The following is a 24,468-nucleotide window of genomic DNA, read 5'->3' as shown; positions in this document are numbered from 1 at the left end:
AAGAAAAGGAATATGGAAAAGAATATATATTTAAAACTGGGTTAAAAATAAAAAATTATTATATGTAATAATTAAATTCAGTTATTTCATATATTAATTTTTATTTATGATTTTCTTAATAAGTTTTGATATATTATGTAGTATACTTTTAAGTTGAAAATAAAACGTTGGTGTTAGATTTATTTTAAAAATAAAATGTTATTTAAATATTGTGTGTATAAAGTTGTTATTTATAACAAAATGTTATCATGTATTTAAAAACTAAATTTACAAGGACCAAGGTTTGGTTGTAAAAGAAAATAAATAAAAATATATTACATTTTAAAATGAAAAGAGAAATGATGAACAATCTTAAATGGTTTTGCCAAAAAGATATGAGAAGACAATGTGATATTGTGAATTGTGGAAATGTTAACAATTAAGTATAATTTTGGTTTTATACCTGAAGGGAAATTGCGTTTATATATGTTAACTCAAAAATTATAACACAATTACTACTTTAGTAGGGTTGATAAACACATTTTGTTTGAAATATGAGGTCTTGGGTTCGAAACCCGTATCACACAATAATTTATTTTTCAAAAATTTATAAAACCTTTGGGGTTATGTGCCATGATATAATAGGAAGGGGTGACATGGCATCCTATGTAGAGTGCTTAGTTAAATGACATGTGGACAACTTGTTTTGCTTTAATGGTATAGTTAGATTAGATCATATTAGATTTTTTGAGTTTTGGGTTTGGGTAGAGGTGCACAAATCGAGTTTGTCTAATACTTTATTTTGAGTACGAAATGTGGTTCAAGTAAGATCGAGAATTGTAAAATCGGGGTCAAGTTTGGGTCGGAGGATTGTCTTTAAAAACCATACCCTATGTGCCCCGGGGTTAGGTGGGTATAAACTGGGTATTTGAATACACTATTTTCGAGTATTGAAAAAAAAATCATATTTCGGGTTTTCTTTTGGGTCTTTATCTGGATATAGATTGGGTTTTTTAAAAGGTTGTACCTTTTTTGAAGTATTTTTTAGGTAATTTCGGGTATTTGAACAACCAGATTTCGGGTATTGGAAAAACTCGGAATGGGTATGGAACCTATTCCGGTTTTCGGGTATTACAATGTACAAATCGGGACAAGTTTCGGTGGGTTTTGGCACTGAAATACGTATTGTATCTGTACCTTACGGGTAGGGTCGGGTACGGGTTAGGGTTGTAAAAGCCCGGTTCCGGTTTGGGTCTTTTGTGTGCCTCTAAGTTTGGGTTTTTCGGATTTCAAAATATTAAATGTATACCCAAAATCCAACCCAGATCTCTCACGTAGGGCTATGCAACGGGTAAGAATTGGAATCGGACCCTATTATAGTAAACAGGTTCGGTTCCAAAACCATGTCCTATATTTCCAACAATGGAAGTAAGTACGCATAAGCTATGTTTCTTTATGCTTAGATCGTCTTCGACAAATATTTGACATCAAACCAACCCACGATGGACCAATGTCCGAGGATGTACATCTCAGTTGTACCCCTTATCTTTTGTAAAACCAACAACAAAATAACAAACCGAATTATGATCTGGCCAAAGTAACAGACCAAATCACGAAGATAAAGATTGGCAACCGGGTTAAAAAACGAGTTTGAAAACATTGTGAAAACAACATTACGCCAGCCTTCAACACTTTATGGGTTATGGGCATCCACACTATCCTCCCGTAACTCTTGCCTAATATATGATGTAAAGAAAGCTTCAATATCTACAAGATTAATATAGGCTAAGGCGCATTCTATTGCAAATAAGTCAACCAAACGAATGACACACTTCTTGTATGCCCAATTCTTAGCTGGGCCTTAAGCAAACAAACATTGGAGAATATGATTTTTGACTTTTTGTGTAATCATGTCTTTGTGGTTTCCTACAATCCCCGTGAAAAGTGGAATAAAACACATTCCGATTATATGAAGATCACTCTTTAAAAACTAAATAGAGTCCACCATCAAATCTCAAATGGGAACTTGATAACAATGGTCATGCGAAAATGGATCTCAACTTATTGCTAAAAATGTCACCTATCAAAATAATTTGTTTTATGTGGCATTTACAAATTGTGTATCTTGAAAACCATTGCGGCAAAACATCTAAACATATTATGGTTAGTTGTGAAGTGGTAAAAATGATCTACGCCTTGGTGTGGCAATGGGTCAAAATTCTAGGCCCATTAGACAACTCCTCAGTGACGAAACTGCTAAATATATTCCAATGAAGCGGGGATTCACAAAAAGAAAAGGGGGAGTTGATACAAGCAGTTTTATCGGTCACTTTAACAAGAAACCGTATTCAATTGACAAATTGATATCAGAAATAAAGACAACTTCATTCATTTGTGGATCATCCATAGAGACAAAACGTTTGAAGATTGACTAGGAGAGTTGGTTGGGTTTTGATGCTGCGAAAGCATTATCGTAATAAGTCGGGGAAATTGTTTAAAGCCCCGACTATACTTTTATTTTTCTTGATGTACTGTGGGGGCCCTTGTTACTTACTTTGTTTCCCGATTACCCATCTTTTTTATATAAATTGGCTTTTAAAATAATAATAATAAAATAAAATAAAAAAACTTCGGGTGTAAACTTAGTTACTTGTGAGCTATATGCACTGACTTGCTAAAACCTTAAATCGAACCTAATTAGATGAACTCAAGTTCCCTAAAACAAAGCTATCAAACTCCGTCTGCAATCACGGACGTATAAGGTTGAATAACCGGACTTTATTCATTGTTCGTTTTTTTAAAAAAAAGGAAGAAAAACAAAAAAAACCCAACAATTCTTGTGACTATGTTTTTTCCTAATTTACACCAATATCAGTTTTATAAAAAAAAGAAAAAAACCTGGGGTGTAAACTTAGTTACTCGTAAGCTAATATGCACTGACTTGCTAAAGCCTTAAATCGAACCTAGTTAGATGAACTTAAGTTCCCTAAAACCGGAGATAACGGGTTTAACCTATCAACCTCTGTATGCAATCACAAACGTATAAGGTTGAGTAACCAGACTTTATTCATTGTTCGTTAAAAAAAAAAAAAAAATCCTGTGATTATGTTTTTTCCTAATTTACACCAAAAGCAGTTTTATAAAAAGACCACAACCCTAAAATAAAACCAACCGATCATTATCTCTCGAACACAAACACAAACACAAAACACACAAGTCAACATCTTCTGGTTCTTGTTCCTTGTACTTCCCTGCTCGCAGGTACACAGTACCTTAATATCCACAAACATGTCCGCCGCCGATGTCTCAAGATCTTCTTCATCATCATCAGCCGCCGATTCATACATCGGAAGCCTTATTAGTTTAACATCCAAAAGTGAGATACGATATGAAGGCATATTGCATAACATCAATACCGAAGAATCATCCATTGGCTTGCGTAACGGTAGTTAATATTGTTATGTTATTATTGTTTTTTTTATTATTATTATATGATTTAATTTGTGGGTTTTTGTTGGTTGGTTAAATTATATATAGGGGTGTGCATAGCGTGTAATGAACCGAACCGAACCGATAGTTTAGTGAACTGTTTGTGTGGAAGTTTGTTTATGTAACAAAAAGTTTGTGTCTGTTTAATTAAATATATGAATATGAACACGTATTTGTGTTCGTTTATGCTAGTTTTGGTGAGTCATCTGCTTAATGTTTTTTTTATTTTTGTTTATTTAGTTGTTGTGAACCGTTTGGCTGGAAGTTTGTTTGCGTAACTAAAAGTTTGTGTCCGTTTAATTAAACTAAGGAACATGAACATGTGTTATGTTCGTTCATTTATGTTTGTGAACACTCGTTTATGTTTGTTCATTTTTGTTCGCTTATTTATGTTTGTTTATGTTCACTTTTGGATGAATCATCTACTTAATGTTTTATGTATGTTCATTTTTGTTCATTTAAGTGTGTTTGTTTATTTTTTGTTCATATATGTTTATTAATGTTAGTTTGTCTTTGCTTCACATGTGTTAATTTATGTTTGTTTATGTCCGTGAACTGTTCGTTTGGATTTTAAATGAACGAACATAAATGAACACGGACATGCTAGTTTTTAAACGAACGAGCATGAAGACGAATACTTGTTCGATTAAGTGTTCATGTTCGTGTTTGTTTAAGGTTAAATGAACGCAAATGGACATGCCATTGTTCGAGTTCGTTCGGTTTGTTTATAGGTCTATGTGTATAGTTCAGTTTTTGGCTAAAACCGAATTAATAACCGAAACTTTAGCTTTTGAAAAAGTTTAATTTTATACTAATTTAATGTAATTTTAATTTTTAAAATCATTGCGTTTTGCTAATTTTTAAATATTATTTTTTTTAAAAATCGTTCAGTAAATGAAATGATTTTAAAAAACGTAATGCTTTTAAAAGCTAAAATTAAATTAAGTTAGATTAGTAAGCATTATGTTTCTTATAAAAGAAATTAAATTTAGGTTAGGGTAGTATACCGTTGGATCCGCCCGTATTGGTAAAATATGGACACGTGACGGTTTTTAAGTGGTTTTAAATGCCGGTGTCTCCCCTTTATTATACATTTTTCCGACTGTAAATAAGGGGACATTTTTTGAAAAGAAAAGATTACACGGACAAAATTTTGAACTCGTTTTCTAAAATGGACATTTTGGGGATTTTCCCTTATTACATTCTTATGAATTACTTAATAAGTTAATATTAAAAATAAAAATATACAATTTCGGTTTTGTTGCATTCGAAACCTAAACCAAACCCTAAGTTCGGGTTTTCTAGATCTTCTGCACTTGTTATGGAAAATTGAAAGTATGTTAAGATATTGTGGTTACTGGTTAGATAATAAGATGTTAACTTTATTGCTTGTGTGACTATTTACAGTAAGATCATTTGGAAGCGAAGGACGGAAAAAGGATGGCACGCAAGTCTTGTCTAGTGACAAGGTTTATGAATACATTTTATTCCGCGGAAGCGACATCAAGGTACATTATTATTATTATTATATTCAAATAATTTAGTTTAACTTATTAATGGAGGCTATTTTGTTATACTATTGCAGGATCTTCAGGTGAAAACTTCTACAACCGCTCCGCCTGTTCAACCTGCACAACCTATAAATAACGATCCTGCAATTATACAAGTAAGAAACAAGTACACTTTAATTTATTTGCAATGGTGTTATGCTATTATTATTATTATTATTATTATTATGTGATGGATTTAAAAACTTTATATTATATGCAGTCTAATTATCCTCGGCCCGGTCCAACATCATCAAACTTACAAGTGGGACCCACGAGGCCCGGTTTTCAAGGTGGAATGCCTTTGTATCAATCGGATGTGAACACTAGCGGTCTTGCAATGCCGCCAATGTACTGGCCAGGATATTATGCCCCGCCAAACGGGCTGCCACATCAGCAACCTTTGTATCGACCGACACCTATGCAGTATCCTGGTTTTGCTTCTTCGTTGCCAGGGGGACCGCCCAGCTTGTCTGATTATCCTACAAGCACGTCCTCGTCCTTACTGGGGTCCACCTTGCCTTCCGGTCTTCCTCCTGTACCGGCTTTGTTGTCGTCTTCTGAACCACTGCCGAGTTTTATGCAGACTAAGGTTTCTAATTCTGTGGGTCCCACAGCTCTGCCACCTGTATCTTTGACTACTAGTATTGCTACTGCTAGTCTTGATCCAAGTGCCACCGTACCTCTCGTTTCTAACAAATCCAACGGGCTTTCTGGTGCACCGTCGCTAGTAACCCCTGACCAGCTGCTGCAGGCTGGGGCTCAAGCGGTCCATAAGGAGGTTGAACCGGCTGCACCAGCACCACCACAAGCACCAAAACCAGCACCATCATACGAACCGTCTGCACCAGCACCGGCACCAAAACCAGCACTATCATCTGAACCATCTGCACCAGCACCAGCACCGAAACCAGCATTGTCATCTGAACCGTCTGCACTTGTTGTGGGTCCTACAGAAACTAAGCCTCCAGTATTACCATTACCAACTCAAACCAGTGATCCTCCAAAGGTACGACACTTCACTCTTTTTGACGTTTTGTAGTGGTGTCAATGAGCCAAACTCAGCCTGACTAGGCTCGAGCTTGGCTTGTTTAAGTTATGACAGCTTAAGCTTGAGCTCGTCTTGTTTCGAGCTTTATTTCTAAAGCTCAAGCTCTGCTCGTAAGTAGTTTTTAAAGCTTGAGCTCGGCATGGTGCGCTTGTTTTCTATTAAGTAATTCATATACATTTTTAATTATAATATGTATATGTAACTTAATCTATATATTGTTTAGTTATTTTTGTTATTATTTTACTTAAAATAATAATAATTATATTAATATTTAATATATTAAATAAAAATTATTAATAAATCATAGGCTCGTTCGAGGCTCGACCTTATTAAACAAGATTATATTTAGGTTTGAGGTTGGGCCTGAACTCGCTTAAACTCGGTTGATTCGATCTTTTAGTGCTCGTTTACACCCCAATTACGCCAAAACTAGCCCATTATTGAGAAACATGGTTAACTTCAGAAAGTCAAATGTGTAGAAAGTGGAAACTTAATAGTTGAACAAGCTTATTTTTAGGCTCAAGCTCGACTTGATTCAAGTTTTTAGCGAGTCAATCTATAGTAGGCTAGTTCTCACGAGTGGCTTGGCTCGTTTACACCTCTAATGTTTTTTGGCTCTAAAGTTTTGGTCTTTAGTAATATTTATAATATGCGTGTCTTATCATATTATTTGTATTATCATTATTATTGATTGTTAGACAAATGGAGGTCAGTACCAGAATCGCAACAGTTACCGAGGGCGCGAAAGAGGCAGAGGATCAGGGGTACTTTTTATTTTTGGAACTCTTAATAATCTTTTTTATGTTTTCAAACTGTCGTAAGCTCGGAAGGGTATATTTGTCAACTAAGTTTTTACGGGTATTTTGGCAGGGGCCACGGTCAGTGATAAAATTCACCGAAGAATTTGATTTCACCGCAATGAACGAGAAGTTTAACAAGGATGACGTGTGGGGCACTTTAGGAAAAAGCAATAAGTTAACTTCAAATGGAAGTGATGAATATGATTTTGAAGATGAAAATGATGTCAAGGTAATGTTTCAACATGTTTTATAAGTTCTTGAACTTTTTTTTTAATTAAATAATTATAATTAATGCAAAATGTTTGATTTACAGGCTGTTTATAGCAAGGATGATTTTTTCGATACTTTATCGTGCACCAATGATACTCGATCGAATAACGGGAGGGCGAGATTCTCCGAGCAGATGAAACTGGATACAGAGGTAATGCTCATGTTAAACACTAGGGGTGTGCAGAAAACCAAAATAAATGATGCCCGTAAACAAATTGACCGATGAAACCGAACCGTACCAAAAGCCGTTGGGTCGGTTATGGTTATCTATTAACCAACATCTCGGTTATGGTTATTATTTTGGGCCAAAACCAACCCATGCACTTTAACAATGATTTATTGTTGTTGACCATGTTTCGTTGATGGTGCAGACATTTGGTGAATTCTCTAGATACAGAGGGGGTGGTAGGGGCGGACGTGGGCCCTACCAGGGAGGTCGATCTCGAGGAGGCGGTTATCATGGAAGGGGATACGGTTATGTTAATCGGGCCCGTGGTGGGAGAAACCCGGCCCGTGATTACTAAGGTTTTCATTGTGTGCTTGGGAAATCATTTTGAAAGTTTTATTTTTAATATTTTTGTTACTTTGCAAAGGATTTAGTGGTTTATGTGATTTATCAATGACAATGCATATGCTCATGAAAATAAAAATTGAAGTTAGCAGTGGTTAAAGGTTATGTGATTAAAATATGGTGGTGTTTGATTTGGCTAATTGCCAACAAATGTCAACATCTTAATATTGATTTTTGGTTCAAACAATATCAAACACAACAATGGAAGGTAATGACTAGAATTTGTCAACATGAATCAGGTTAGATTTGGTTTGGTATTTAGGATTTGTTAATATATGTAGGATTTGTTTTTGGTTATCAATAAGAAGGGGTATGAACAAGTTTTAATGATTTGTGAACCTCTTAAATGTTCGTACTATTTGCTTTTATATGTATATTGGATTTATGGATGGCAAAAAAGCCCAAGCCTGACAGATATACTCGAAACCTGATACAAATGAGACGGGTATACCCGATGGGTATGAGTCGGGTATGGGATTAAGATTTAAAATTTTTTCGGGTACGGGCCGGGTATGTGATTAGATGATACCCGGTCCGGTTACACGAAAACACATACCCGAATCATGTATCCGAAAAATTCTTTGTATGTCATAGGTTGTGAGCATATATATAAAAAATATTATTATTTATTTACTAGTTTTAGAGCCCGTGTCACACACGGGATAATTCAAATTATCGAATTATAAGTAAAACAAATAATTACATAGCGTATATGAAAAAAAATGTATTACATCTATGTTTGTATCTATACAACGTGTACATAAATTGATTTTTTTTATATCACAAAATGATTTTTTAAATGAACTTAATAAAAAAATACCCGTGCAAAAACGTATCCGAGAATGCTTCTTTCTATTGAAAAATTCATTCTCGGTGTCATATATGTATGAAAGAATTTTGGTTATGAACTAATTACGGAAATAAGACTTCTTATACGATAGTAGTTTTAACCATTCAGCCTAAATATAAAAGGAACGTTACCTTTATTGATATATTTATCAATTTACCACCCATAAAAGGAAAGTAAAACGTTAAATTGTAACAATGGATGTTCTTCAAGAACTATGTTTTTCTGAGCTTCTCGACTTTGTTATAATGACAACATAAAAAACAATATGTTAACCCATTCAGTTTTGTGAATATTTTGTTTCATTTGAGCATAGTTTAGCATGTCATGCTTCCCATACGATGTTCTAATCACCATTGAAAGAAAAATTAATGTTGATATAAATATTTCAAATTTGATAAAAGTTAAGCATTGATAGGCATGGGGGTGGCATGTCGAAAGTGTTCGCAATGTTTCTTAAATTTTAATAGTTGAGGGGAAAATTGTCAGTTTGCCAAATCCCGAATCATGTTTAAAATTTTAATTTTCATACTTTTGACATTTTAAAGTCAACACTTTGAACTCATAACAAATTTGACGATAAATCTATTTTGCATTCTCAAACTTTTAAAAATACTCAAAATTTTTCATTTTTGACCATAATAAATTTTTGATCAAAATGTAGTTAACTTGCGCCAAACAATATACTTACCAACTTTTGACCCATAAAATCAAATTTAAGTTCCACAAAAAAACCCGAAACAATTTTCATTTGAGAAACATGATTTGTTGTTGAGTTTTGGAATTCACCAAGTATTTTGAATACATAGTAAAATAATATGTTAATAATTATATTTATAAAAATATATAGATATTATATAAATATAGTGTAAAGGGAAAGTGAATAATTATTGATTTATTACATATATAAGGGTATATTAGTTTTGGAGGGAAAAAATTATGAGAATTAACCAAAACATGACAAGTATCCACATTTATTTTACTTTATTAGAATAGGTAGATATATTGGTTGCTGTCGGTCTCAACTAACGAATTGGTTGCTGAGGGTCTCGTTTTTAACGTATTTGTTCTCAACAATCCGCAACTAACAGAACTCTAACGTCGTTACTTGGAAAAATTGCTTCTGGCAAAAAAATAAGTCATATTTTTTGCAGGAAAACTCAACCTAAACACTGTCACCACAACCACAACCACCACCATTTGAGCATTACCAGGCACCAGCCGATTTCGACGATGGTTCTAGGGTTCTGGTGGCCTCAATAAGCCTTTAGCCCTATACTAGAAAAATGTTCCTAAATGTCCGATTAAAGGTTACAAAGACTTTGGGACGGAAAGGTTGAGTTTTCCGGGCAAAAACGTTTTTCCGGCGACCTACAACTACTGGCGTTAAAATTTTGTTAATCGTGAACCGTTGGGAACCAATATGATAAAATGTGTGATCGTTAACAGCCAATTTGTTTGTTGAGACCGACAATAAACAAAAGATATAATTGAGATTAATAAAAACCAATACACCCACATAAAACAATGGTATTTGTCAAGCTAAGTGTTAGTGTATTATGCATTTGTTTTTTTTTCTTTCTTTTTTTTCCTTTTTAATTTAGTTTTCTAATCACCTGTCCCTTAACTAGCTTTTGCTATTTATTATTGTAGGTATATTTTCTTATTTTGCATCAAATTTTTTACCACACTTTTTTATGTTTATTTTAGGCGTATCAATATCTCGCTCAGTTTTTCTTATGATAGTTATATTTTTTTATTAGGTCATCTCAGGAAATGATTTTAAAAGATCGTATGATGTTAGATGTTTTGACATCAGTTGAAGGTTCTTACCTTGACAGGACAACTATAAAAACGCCAACATGGATTCCTTTGTGTCCATGATGTTCTTACAACGGCTTGCTTGCCACACCCACAAAACATCGTCATCGATCAAATACCTCATTTAAAAGGAGATGGTTTGCAATATATCAATGATTAATTGAAGGCCCAGTTTTAACCGGGGGGGGGAGGTTTCGAGGGTTTCAAAAAGCTTAGATTAGAAAGACGAAGTCATGTATATTGAAATTATAATTTTACCCATCACACGTGTCACACATGATATAACTTAACTGGAGTTTTGGATGGAAGTTAAAGATAATAACTAATTAAACCGTGGAAAAATGTCACAAAGGATAACAATTGAAAGTCATTTCCTTAAAGGATATTGTTCACAAATAAAAATAGTTTAAACAACAAATTAAAATTTAGTATTACTTTTTCTTAAAACACATAAATGGTCAGGTTGTAGTCTGAACCGACTTTCTGTTTAGACAATGGAAACTAACGTCGTTGTCTTGAATAATTAATATTAGAAAGTAATGGCCAACATTGATATAAATGAGAAGTTGCCCACAAGATACGTTAAAAAGAGAAAATGAGTAAAGGGAAAACATGACTATACACTCATGTTTATTAATGTGTAAAGTGTAGTTGATATTGTGAAATAATCCATTTTACATGCACGTCTAGTACAAGTTAATAAGTTTGATACGTTATTTTAAACAGAACAAGTTTGATTTTTCTTCACAGCTATTGATACTTTATTTAGGCTAATTTTCTTGAAACCCTTATTTTAAAATCTCATACACGTTTCGAAATAAATTTAACGACAAGATTATAGCCATTTAGGTATCATTCTAACAAAATTAATATAGAACAATTTTCATTAATAAACATTCAAACGATTTATAAAGAAGTGACAGGTAAGCGAGCAACAAGTTGCACCGCAACCACCTTTTAAATCTCATCCTATTAAAAACAAAGTTTTGGTTCTTAAGGGCCGATAAATTACCATGCACGACTCGTTGAACTCTGTTAAGAAAGTCCATAGCATCCGGAGCAAGGAAACCAAATGCGTAGAAGGCAAAATTAATATGATAAGTAAAAATAATTAATCATCTAAACTTTGTTCCCGGAAAACTCACCTGATCTGTCAACACTCTATTAACCAGCAAAATTCAGATAAGTTATAATTTGTATTAGACGTTTAGGATTCAAGAGGTTATGATAAAAGATAAATGGAAACTATTTTATCACTACCAATTCTTAAAATGGTTCAAGTAAAAACAACTTTCACTACTTAGAATTGATATAAAAGTAAAGTATATTGGTTTTTATTGATCTCAACTATTAACTTTTGGTCATTGCTGGTCTTAACTAACGAATTGGTTGCTGACGGTTCCACCTTTTAACGTATTTATTCTCAACGGTCCGTGACTAACAGAATCCCAACGCTGTTACTTGTAGGTCGCGGAAAAACAATTTTTCCGGAAAAGTCACATTTTTTTTCCGAAAAACACAACTTGAACACCGCCACCACTACCAACTGGCTCACCACCAACCAACTATCATCACTTGAGCACCACCAATCGATTCCGATTATTGTTCTAGGTTCCGGCAACCTCAATAATTGGAGATTTTACTAGGAAAAAGTTCCTAAATTAGGTCCGACCCAAGGTTACAACTTACAAAGATGTATGAGACGAAAATGTTGAGTTTTTCAGGAAAAATGTGCGTTTTGCCGGCCAAAAATGTTTTTCGGCAAATTGCAACTAACTGCGTTAGGGTTCTTTTAGTCGAGAACCGTTGGGAACAAAAAAACGTTTAAAGATAGGACCGTCAACAACCAATTCGTTAGTTGGAACCGTCAGCGACCAAAAGTTGATAGTTGGTATTAATAAAAATCAATACTGAGTAAACTAATTAAGGGTAGCATAAACTTTGTTCCAATCAAGTTGCATATACAATACACAAAAAACACATAGACAACACTTAATACAAACATAAGTGTAACTTAAACTTAACTTCTAACCACAGGAAAACTAAACTGCGGCGATGGAGCGATCCTCGGTGACCTCGGAGACCTTGGAGTGAACTCAGAAACTCGACGACCGTCACAATCATAATATATAACCCCCGAAAACTCGGGTGGTTGACACTTCACACCCATCAATATTTCTCTCTGCCATAAACCACCTTCACCAAACCCTTCATCCACCACCCTATCATCACCACCACCACCTTTTTTATGGTTGATGACTAAAGAACTCATAGCCTTATTACTTATGGTGGTAATAAGTTGTTTAGGATACCTTAATGGAGATCTTGGTGGCAACTTTGATTCATAATAATCATCTTTCTCCTCTAAATCAAATGTCTTGTTAATATTAATATTAACATGATTAACATGACTACCATCTTTACTTTCTTCCTTTTTTGAGGCTTTTCTTCCATGTTTGGCACATAGAGCCACTACCATCGACACCATGACAAACAAGCCGATTCCGAGGGGTATATACGCGACATGATCGTTGCCCGCATGATTGATGAAGCTTGGACGAACCATTTTGTTTGATATTATTTGGTGATGATAGGGGAAACAAGAAAGAAATATGAATACTTAGTCTTGTTGGTTTGGTGTGTATGTGTGTGTATATATAGGGACTTGTTGGTTAATATGCATTTAATATTATGGGAAGGTAGAGGGAAAAAAGATCGATGTTCAACTTCTAGTAGTAGGATTAATTAATGTTTTTGGATAATATTATCATATTGTGAAAATATAAATAAAAAGAAAGTGTTGATTTGTAAGTTAATTTATAATATATATTGCTGCATGACCAATGTTGTTAATTTAATATTGCCAATTTTGTGGTGATGTATTGTAAGTTTGTAACATGAATAATTAATAATCCAAATACGGTAATCAACATATAAGAAATAAATAAGTAATCCCAACATTTTTAAAGTAAAAATTGACAATTTCATGAAGTATCTCAAAGGGTAACATGTAAGAAAATTATATTATGTTTGGTATAAGAATATAAGGTTTGCGTGAGATTCTGAGTATGAAACCTGGTAAGAGTTTAATTTAAATTACTTTTACAAGTTTAAGTTTGAAGATGATTTTAGATCTCAGACATGTTTCTCTGAAATAAATACAAAACTCGTTTATTCATAAAAAATGAATATAATTCAAACTTTTTAAAGTTGTTAAAATATTAAAATTAGTAAAATGTTGTAACCAGTAGAATTGTACCTGGTTTTTCAGGTGTTTAAAATTTGAGTTTGAAATTAGCTTTTAGATGAAATTTAAACGAGTAGAAATAAATACTCTTGATCCTTGTGTAAAAACCGCAAATCCAAAAGTTAATTAGGAATTGGATATCTAAAAGAGATGTGTCCGAATTTAAAATATCATGTTACAAACATATATAAAACTAAGAATACTAAAACTTGCTCAATTTTCGTTTATTAATAAAAAAGACATTGGATTTAAAATTAATCTTAAAAAATATATTTTTGCGAGATGAATATAAAATAAAGATATTCTTTTTCTGCCATAAAAGATAAAGAAAAAGATTATATTTTCTTTTGAACAAATAAGAAAAGTATTAATGAAGAGAATACATCATTAACCCTACAAAGGCCAATAAGACATGTTCAAGTCAACCGTTCTTTTGCTGTGTTATTCACTTTTGTTCCACGCTTTCTATAGTTTGACCGAGTCTTATGAAGTTGTAATGCGTTGATAAAAGTCAAAACTTGTTGAAGTCGACCTCTCTCTTGACCTATTCCACAACCTCCTCTTGTGAGAATTTATATAAAAGATCATTTATAGATGTTTTATTATTAGTTATGTGAAATAAATGTACAAAAATGTATTGGATTACATCGAAACAGAAGGCAAGCGGGCAACAAGCTGCGCTGCTACCCCTTTTTGAATCGCAAAACCCAATCTTTTAAAAACTATATTTGCTGATCTTGGAGTCATAACATTACTATGCATGACCCGCTGAACACGGGTAAGTAGCTCCACAGCTTCAGGCGCGAGGAAATCAAAAGTGTCAAAAGCAAAAGGAATAAATACATGCTGGTTGTCAAGACACACCTTTTCATGTTTTGCCACCTTACCTAAAGCAGCTTTTAATGTGGCTTGACCGACCTCATAGATAAACCTTTACAACCAAATATGCAAAAGTAGGAGTAGGTTTAGACGACATTTAAATTAGTTTGTTTAAAAAGTATAAGCCTTTACAACCGGTGGCGTGCCAAATTAGTGAGTATGTGGTATAATCTCGAGTGATCATCGAGAAATTTTAATACCAACGTTGGACCAATACGTTGAACCAAAACATCATAATGGTATAATCCGACAAGATGTTTGATGGAAGTTAATCCCAAATGTATTATTGGTTAATAAATGTGTCGGTTTGGTTTTGACGGGTTTAGAACTATCTTTAACCAAACCGTCTTATGTTTGGCGGTTTTTGAAAATTCATTCCCAACTCATTCTCTAAATTTTTGTGAGAGGTTTTTGTAAATTATAAGATATGGTTAAGAGTGATTGTAAGTGAATGACGGAGAAACGTTAGTGATTTTTCTGTAAATTTGAGGAAAACTTGTTTGCCCTCATTTAATTTTTAATATTTGTTGAAATTGGTTGTATGATAAATATTTAAAAAATATTATTTAATTAAACAAGAGAGAGAAATATAGTGCTTTTTAGTGTAATTATAAAAATAGAGATTAAGGACGGACTTAAAATGGTAAGTGGTTAATGAAATTTACCATATTTTAATATTAAATAAAGCATGGCTGTTTTATATACTTTTTTAGATTAGTTGATTTCTTTACAATTAACCATAAAGAAAAGTATGACTTTAAGAGAGTTTATTATAATTCATAAAACCATAAAGAAAAACATGAAAAGCCATCTAGGTGCTACATAAATAACTTCACTTGGACCTTCAAAACTTGCATTTTTTTACTAGTTATTTGAAGGAAGATTTGAGACAAAACACTCAACTTTATGAAAGTTTTCAACCAAATCTACCAACTATCTTACTATTTAAAAACGACATTTTAACTTGCACAAAGTTGGATAAATGATATCATTCAAGTTGGATTCTTCGATTCACACTCTCAAAATAATAATCGAATGCCCATTTTGATGATTAGTCTAATAAATAAATGAGATTTAATTTCTTAACTACTTTTAGTTATAACACCATTCCTATTCGACAAAGAAAAGTTACTTGTGATTAAGAAAATAATTTACTTTCATCATTTTGGAAAGCATCTGTTGTGGTCCATAACAAATTTCATCTACAGTAAGTTTATTAGACTATAAGAGTACTAAATATTGCTAAATTTTACGTAAGTTATCTATGGAGTACACACTTATAAAACAAATTTGTTGTCAGCTCTACTCCGCTTTTATTATTTGTTTTAAAGAAGTTAAAACCAATGGTGGGTTCGTCTCAGTCTGAGTTCTTTTTTCTTTTTTTGAAACATCTACGTATAATAAACACATCCCAAAGCCCCGGCCCAAATTGAAAACCAAGGCAATCGAGCACAAGCAAACAGTTACAACTTCACATAAAGGCAAAAGATTACAATGTAACGCAGGAGTTAGATCTAGTAAAAAGCCACACTTTCGCTTCTTCTTTAACCTATCTCCAAGGCGAGTTCCTCCCATGTCGGTTTAGAGTTGAAAATTCTCTCGTTTCTACATCTCCAAATAATCCAAACGGTAATCATGAGAATCGCTTGCAAGGTTTTTCTTTTAGCAGTGTCATCTATATTCGCCCTCCCCGTTCCAACAAGCCTCTTAAGGAGTCAACACCCACACATGCAGGTAAGGTGAGCCAAAGACAGCTGTTTCCATATGAGATCAGCCCACAAACATTTGAACATGAGATGATCAACTGACTCCGTTTCAACCAATCATTCATAAACATCGCATACCCATGCACCCAGCACTTGGTCTGAGAACCATTGCTTCAACTAGACTTGGTATGCTACTTGCTAGTAGGGGTGTTCAAAAGTACCTGAATCCGAATTATCCGACTATCCGTATCCGAACTATCCGAATTTTCGGATATCCAAAAATTCGGATTCGGATATCAATTTTTAGATTTTTCGGATAGTTCGGATATCCGAACTATCCAATATATTGATTTTAATATTTTATAATTTTATTTAATATAACAAATAAAAGAAAATAAACCCCTAGATCTAATCTAAGACTGCCATTTTCCCTGTCACCACTTCAAACTCTCCACTCTCCACCTCAGTCATCGCCTCCACTCTTCTCTTCTCCGCTCGGCGTCTACGCTACCTCCGTCGGCGTCCACACTACCTCCGGTCCTTCAGCCGTTGATCAATTACTCCTCCAGTACTCCAGCCCTCCACTCGTCTCCACTATAAGACTTGTTTATTACTGGTTTGTTAAAGTATTAGTTACTTATTTATTGTTAGATTGAACAGTGAATTGTGTATATGTTATTTGGTTGTTGTGTTTGGTTTCTTGGATTGAAAACTTGAATTCTGATGTATTTTTTTTATTATTAAAACAGCTTTTTTTTGGGATATCCGGTTAACTATCCGTTCGGAATTTCGGATATCCGAAATTTCGGAAAGATTCGGATATCCGGTTTTTTAACAGCCCTACTTACTAGGAACAAAATTATTTAATTCAAAATGACTTTTAAAAATTATACTATTAAAACAAGATTTATTTGGTTTAAATAAATTTATTTAAGACCTTGCACACAATTAAATTGTTATGGCAGCTTTCCAAGTGTTTTTGGGGTGGGGGGGGGGGTAAGGTACCCTAAGAGCAATCTCATCCAACCCTCTATCTCTAAGTTAAAAATTACATTAATATTCATTATATTTTTTCTCTTCATTTCAATTAAATAATATTTATATTTTTTCTCTCAATTTCAATTAAATAATATTTTTTATACCTTTATCATTAACTTTTCTCTTTCTCTCACTCATAATCACTTTCAAAAAATATTAAAAAATTATAGGAGATTAACAGTAACTTTTCAAACATACAGAAAAATTACTGTTTTTTCTAAAATACAAAAACTCTTCACTCACAACACCCAAAATCACTCTTTAAATTATAAAAACACCCCTCACATAAAATAAGAGGTTAGATGAGAATGCTCTAACACCCACCAATCCCACATTACCCTCTCATTTACTCTTTATATTACTAAACTTAAACCAAGTGCAATACTCCAATAAACTACCCCCATCTCTCTCCTATCCACTTGGTCACTCACACTCATGACTCTCTATCTTTCTCCTCCCTTCAATCTAGTTACACTCCATGATTCATGGTACCCTAATTGGGTTTAGGTTAACAGCGACAGTGTTACCTATAGGGTACAAGTACCCCCCCCCCCCCCCCAACCACAATACACACACACTCACTTTATCGATGGCACCCCTCTCTGCTCCTAAATTTTAGTAAGCTATTCAAATATTCAAACTTAACCCATTTGAACCAAATTGAGTATTATACCACCCAGAACACAATACTTTCACAAACCAATACATCGATTTCACATAAAATTCTGAACTTTTTCAAAGACGTTTATTTCTTCTAAAGCAGAGGGCCACACTAACCTCGTCCGTAATTCCAAACCCTCTCAAGACGGACTTCCTCCACAACTTGGCTCGTTTGGCTGTCAACGTCTGCTTCTTGAGGACCTCCCCCACAAACCTCCCCCGTTGGATGTGCTCTTAAGCCTCTTATAGTTTATATCGCCTATGGTTTTAAAATTTTCTGTGGCATAAGTAATATTTCTTTGATTATACTTTCATTCAAAGTTTTGCAACAATTTAGCTTAAAAGTTACTTTTTTTATTTTATTTGAAATATATATCAAATAAAAGAATCCAATTACAATAGAAATGCTGGTAAATGGACAAATAAAAGTTACATTCATACAAATTAATTTTCTCAAAAAAAAAAATAATAAAAATAAAAAAAATCAATAACATAATATAAATTTGGTAATAGTAAGGTATAAGTTGCTCAAATGCCTAACATATAAAAATATACACAACTCAAACAACAAAATTTAAAAGCAATTCATTAATATATATTATTCATCACATATGAATCAATTCAATTCACTTCACTTCAACCCAAGACTACAAATCAACCAACAATACATACAAGAAACTATATAGACATAAATTTGGATACACAAAACAAACAAATAATCACACCATCTCTGATACTTTGGATTTAGAACATGATGAAGGAGATGAAGAAGGTTTCTCAACAGGATATGCATGAGGTGGTGCAACTGGAACACCAAATGTTTGAGCATGAGTTCTAATATCTTGTCGTCCTCTTGCTCTTCCCAACAAATAACATCCGACACCGAGCATCACTGAGAATAATATTAATGGAAGTGATATCACGAACACCATAGCCATCTTTTGTTCTTTTGATTATGAAAGTTTAGTTTAGGAACAGAAGTGGAAGATTATCATGTGAAACAACTCAAAACATGTTTGGTTTTATAGTTAAGGAGAGAGATGGTTTGCAACGGGTGGATTGTATTTTTATTTTAGTCCTTATATTATGAGCCAAGTGATATATATCTATATATTTCCTTCTTTGTATGAGATGATTATAATACATTTAATAAAAAGTCATAAAATTGATTGTGGGTTGTTCAAAAAGCTCGCCGCTCGAAGCTCGGGCACGGGGATCGCTCGAATAAAACTAGCAGAAAAAACTTGATTTGAGACAACCTGAGCCGAGCTGGCTCATTTTTATAACCAAGCCAAAATCGACCTAAGCTCGGCTTGGGTCATGGCTCGATCTTAAGATCATTTAACTTCAAAATCAAGCTCAAGCCTAGCTGAGCTGCATCGTTTAATTTCGAGCTTGAGCTCGAAACCACACTGACTCGACTCGTGAACAACCCTTATTGGTGATATTATCTTCTCAACGATTTCATTAAAGGGTACTCGGGGGCATACTTCGGCCTCATTGGCTACACCAGCTTTGTTTCAAAGGGTAGTGCAATCGTCTTTCAAAATCAGGTTCTCCTACCCGATTGTGATTGTGTAAGAGTATCCTAATCGAATTTACCGACTTCCACCCTGTATGTACTCAGGTAGTATTGAAAGTGAATATGAATGATTAGGTTGCATGCAAAGAAGCTCCAGTGTTGAAACATGTGCTCCGAGTAACGTTATTTTGTTATCGTAGAAGTTGATTTTGTAGCAGTTAAAAATTCACATGGTTGATTGAAAATGCAGGACAACTAACATCACTAATCACTTTTTCATAGAAGTGTTCTCAAAATATTTAGAATTGCTCAAGGGCTAGAAACGGTGTTTTATTTGTTTTAATTGTGTTAGATATTTTATCTGTTTACTTCTTTTATACTTTATTGTATTCAAATATGATACGTATTTAGTTTCAATTTATCTGTCAGGTCGAATTATCCCAGTAAGGTTGGTTGTATGAGATTTGGTTTTTTGGATGTTTAATAAAAAGCAACTCGATTATGAGTTGGTTAATCATTCTTGATTATACATTTGTCTACTGTTTGTGGGCATTACAAAAGTATAAGGGCTATAAGTACAGTTGTTTAGAACACTATGCTAATAAGAGTAAAGACTGCCCAGCTGTCAGCTACGCCCAACGGCACACGTAGTAACGTTGTACTTCCTAACGGATACTTTAGGACTGGGACCGGATGTTGGTGGGGCCTGCCTGCATTTTTTTTTGGAACGGCCAACTAAGTAACGCTAGGTATTGCGTACGCGGCCCATATTGGCTAAAGGTAGCCCGAGCCGGCCACGAGTCCAGACGGACGGAGCCCCTAGCAGTCCACCTATTGAGGGATTCCCCGGATAAAACCCGACCCCCACGCCTGACAAACGGCACGACAGCGAGGAGCCGATAAAACCGGGTGAGATCAGGACTCGAACCCTGACAAGCCAGGGTCATCCCTAATATCTCCCATATAAATTGGTGATAGTGAGGTGTTAAATTGGTGTTAAATTGTTAAATAAATAAAAAAATTTTAAATTATAAATACATATTACATTTTAGAAATTACATTTAAGGTAAAGATTACGAATGAGTTACTGGTTGAGTGGTAAAAGAGATCTTTAGTGTTCTATATGGCTTGTCTTAGGCCATGAATGACAATCATCTCGTCAATCCTCATTTAAAGCCCAAACGATCTTTTTTAGAACCAGATCGGGTTGGGCTCAGAAATAGTACAATAAGTTGTATCAAACGGCTTGACTGGGTTAACTACCTAACACTATAAATCAATCGTCAATTAAAAAAAATAATCCAAAAGTTTATGATTCAATTTTTTGAAAGACCGTTATGTTCAAACCGATCGATTCAATGGCATAAGAAAGACCGCTAAGTTAAAACTTTTAATCGGGGACGAATATGATCCACTAAAAGTATTTGGTCTAAAGTCTAAACAATAAAATGTACACTAGACTTAAACTGGTACAACGATATAAACCAGTATTAACGGCACAACCGACGATTCAAATTACAAACCGTTTGCCCATTTTACTGGGCTAAAACTTACCGACCACTTCTCCAACATCCGGTGTAACTGGTATTACCAGGCGGTAACTATAAACCAGTTTTTAAAACATTGAATCTAATTGTTGTCTTGTTGAACCAATAAATTAAAACAATTTGATTGCTAGTGAAATTTAATCAATGTTACTTGTGGGCTGAGAAGTAAACGTGCAAGTCGCCAAGGCCTGCAATAATAAATTCAGGGCTGAATTATCTATTGGACTGGGCCCATCATATGTGATTCGTTGATTATAAACCAGTTGATAAATTGAGGGCTGATAGTTCTTACTCTCTTGTGTTACCATGTGTTTCTTATTTCTTAATTTTAGTTTGATTGAACATACCTTCAATCAACTTTTCCATTATATTTTGCAACCAAATAAGACGTGTAACACCAACCACATGCTCCTCGTAAATACAAATGCACAATACGCTATTTACCTTAGTTGGTTTTTAAATGACCTAACGTCGGCCATCAACCGCACATAGCTATTCCTCAATATGCAAGACATGTTAACTAGCTTCTATAATTTTTGAGTCACATATCACTAGACAGATCAAAAGAGTCCTTTTAAGTTGAGTCATTTTCTATTTATGTCAAAAAAGTTACGAATATTTGACTTAACACGATAAATAACCTCTCAAGTTATTGATTTACCTCTAAACCATTCCCATTAACGGATTTTCCTCCAAGCATATAGCGGAATTGAAGTATTTATAAGGAAACGAACGGGCATGAATCTTAGGACTAAATCAAATCAAACCCGATTAAACCAGGAGAACACAAAGAGTTTAAAATGATTACAAAAATTGACCCGCATTAGATGAAATGGCATGTTACGTGCATTGCACACAAACAAAGCTTTTACACTAACCATAATAATAATAATAATAATAATAATAATAATGACATATCTTAAACAACTATAAGGTTCTATAGCAAGTTAGCAACATTTGACCTTTGTGCCTTGCCGTTGCTACTCATGTTTTTAACCACTTAATTAAACCATAATAATAATGACATGTCTTAAACAATCATTAACATATTTTTCCACAAACACATATATATAATGTCTTAAAAATCTAGAGTAAATCAATACATTATACATTTCATGATTTCATGCAAATACAAAACAAAAAAAAGTATGAACAAAAGAAAGCAATCATGCATACATACATACAAAGTATATGTGTAGAGGTAAGTAAGTAGCTACATGAGCCACCACTAGTTGTGCAAGGGGTTTGGACCGGTTGGCACGAGTCGCTTTTCGACACCATATCGAGGATCAATATGGCTTCGATCTTGATCAGGTAAGTTGTCATGGTGGTGGTGAATTAGAAATGGGGTGAAGTCGAAGTTAGAGGCTTGAGTTTTGCGGTTTGTTAACGGGCGGTGGGGCGAGGCGGCGGCATTGATATCGGATTTGGACTTGACATGGAAGATGATGAGGAGAATGAGAGATAACCAGAATATGAGGTGGAGGAGAAGAGATATTTTTATGGCCATGATGGTGGTGGTGGAAGGTTTGAAGATTAAACATGGAGCAAAGTGAGAGAGAGACAAAGTGGAGGAAATATAGAGAGGTTTTAGTTGTTTTGAGAGTTTTTGAAGGTTGACAGCTTGAATTTTCTGGATCAAATACATGGGATATAGAAAATATTTTTCTCTTACTTTACACACACACAAAAAATATATATATATATATATAAGTATAGTTTGAAAACCCGTGAAAACCCTATATAACATCATTTTTTTGTTACATGTAATGTAATATATGTTGTTACATTTAATACAAAACATTTCGAAAACATAAAAAAAATGTTTTGTTATTTTTTTAGTAATTTTTATATATGTTTTCAGAAGAGAGAAAATGTAAATAAACTTTTACATTTTTTATTAACTTTAATTGTGGACCACAAGATTTAATTTTTAATTAAAAACATGTTGTTGAGAATGGATTTCTAGAGTTTTCACAACTCAAGTGTGTTTTTATTCTAACCTAACCCTATATATATAGGGGAAGTATAATAACATCATTTTTTTTGTTACACACGTAATATATGTTGTTACATTTAATACAAAATATCGAAAAATCATAAAAAACATTTTTTTGCTATTTTTTTACTAATTTTTATATATGTTTTCAAGAGAGTGAAAATGTTATATATATGTTTACATTTTTTATTAACTTTAATTGTGAACCACAAGATTTAAACTTTAATTAAAAACATATGATTGAGAATAGGTTTTTAGAGTTTGCTCAACTCAAGTAGGTTTTTATTTTAAGCTAACCCTATATATATATATATATATATATATATATATATATATATATATATTCTATTGTTTGATTTATATTTTAAAGACATACATTTTATTTCTATTAAATATGCACACAGCCTAAAAAACAATTAATAGGGAATCCTAGAACTCACCTGATCATTTGAGTTATCATTTATCAGTACTAGGGATGGCAAAAAAACCCAAACCCGATGGGGAAAACCGAAACCCGCCCCGAACGGGGCGGGTTCGGGGACACTTAATCGGGGACGGGTCCGGGTTCGGGTTTTCCCCGTTTAAGTTAATCGGGTTCGGGGCGGGTATGGTATAGCCTGTACCCGCCCCGTATACCTGCCCCGTATACCCGTTTAAAACCCGTTTAATTAAATATAATTTTTATATTTATATATAATATATTATTTATTATTTATTTTCCCAATATACCCGCAATAAAAGAACATTTTATTTTTTATTTTTAACTTAGCTACTATATAAACTTTTGACTTTTGTGATATGAATATAGCAACTTGTTCAGAAGAATCCGAGGCATATTGCCAAACTATTGAATATGATTGTGACGATGGTATTGAGGTAATACATATATATATGGTTTATCGTTTACATTTTAATATGGTTTAACATTGATTCTTATATAGTTTCCAATTAATATGTTAATGTTTGATTATCATAGCAATCCGGCGTGACAAGTGTTTGAATGGTTGAATGGGTGCGGTATGGACGTGTAAGAAGGATCAATCATGAAGTTAATTTCCGTTGTGATGGGAGAAATAAACATTTTTATGTATTAATAATGTCTTTTGTATGTGTAATGTGTTTGGATATTGAACTTTTTGTGTATTAATATTGTATTGTAATTTTGTATCATTTTCTTAAAATCGGGTTTTAAACGGTGAACCCGACGGTTAAATGGGGATCCCCACGGGGAATTTAGCCCGTTTAAAAACCATTTATGCTAGACGGGTTCCCCGAATACCCGCGGTTTTCCCCGAATCCCCGATGGGGATTCCCCGTTTAGTCCCCGCGGGTTTTTAGACGGTTTTGGTAATGAGTTTTATAAACCGGGGCGGGTATGGGATTGGCATTCCCCGCCCCGAAACCGCCCCGTTGCCATCCCTAATCAGTACTAACAATATGGATGACCTCTTTCCTTTTAGAACGCTTATATAACCATACAAAGTTACATGTGAAA

The 24,468-nt window shown here is 33.8% G+C and overlaps 1 protein-coding gene and 1 pseudogene across 2 annotated transcripts; one reads left to right on the top strand and one right to left on the bottom strand.

The window, feature by feature from the left end:
* The first annotated feature begins 3,178 nt into the window (after positions 1–3,178).
* On the top strand, positions 3,179–7,700 carry LOC143564649 (protein decapping 5-like; annotated as a pseudogene). Its single transcript, XR_013140911.1, has 7 exons — positions 3,179–3,424; positions 4,876–4,976; positions 5,054–5,134; positions 5,239–6,024; positions 6,765–6,830; positions 6,937–7,287; positions 7,508–7,700. The product of XR_013140911.1 is annotated as a protein decapping 5-like (transcript).
* Positions 7,701–12,395: 4,695 nt separating this feature from the next.
* Positions 12,396–12,941, bottom strand: LOC143564658 (uncharacterized). The gene has a single exon (XM_077051867.1). The coding sequence runs from the start codon at positions 12,939–12,941 to the stop codon at positions 12,396–12,398; it is 546 nt and encodes a 181-aa protein (XP_076907982.1).
* Positions 12,942–24,468: the final 11,527 nt, after the last annotated feature.

This window comes from Bidens hawaiensis, unplaced genomic scaffold (genome assembly GCF_021521415.1).
Source record: "Bidens hawaiensis isolate Kalapana, Puna unplaced genomic scaffold, B.hawaiensis_p1.1 tig00022145_1, whole genome shotgun sequence".
NCBI lineage: Eukaryota > Viridiplantae > Streptophyta > Magnoliopsida > Asterales > Asteraceae > Bidens > Bidens hawaiensis.
This window is presented reverse-complemented; position numbering and strand designations above follow the sequence as displayed.

What these genes read in the sequence shown, in the direction of transcription:
- LOC143564658 (XM_077051867.1), bottom strand. Translation starts at nt 12,941, where the DNA reads ATGGTTCGTCCAAGCTTCATCAATCATGCGGGCAACGATCATGTCGCG.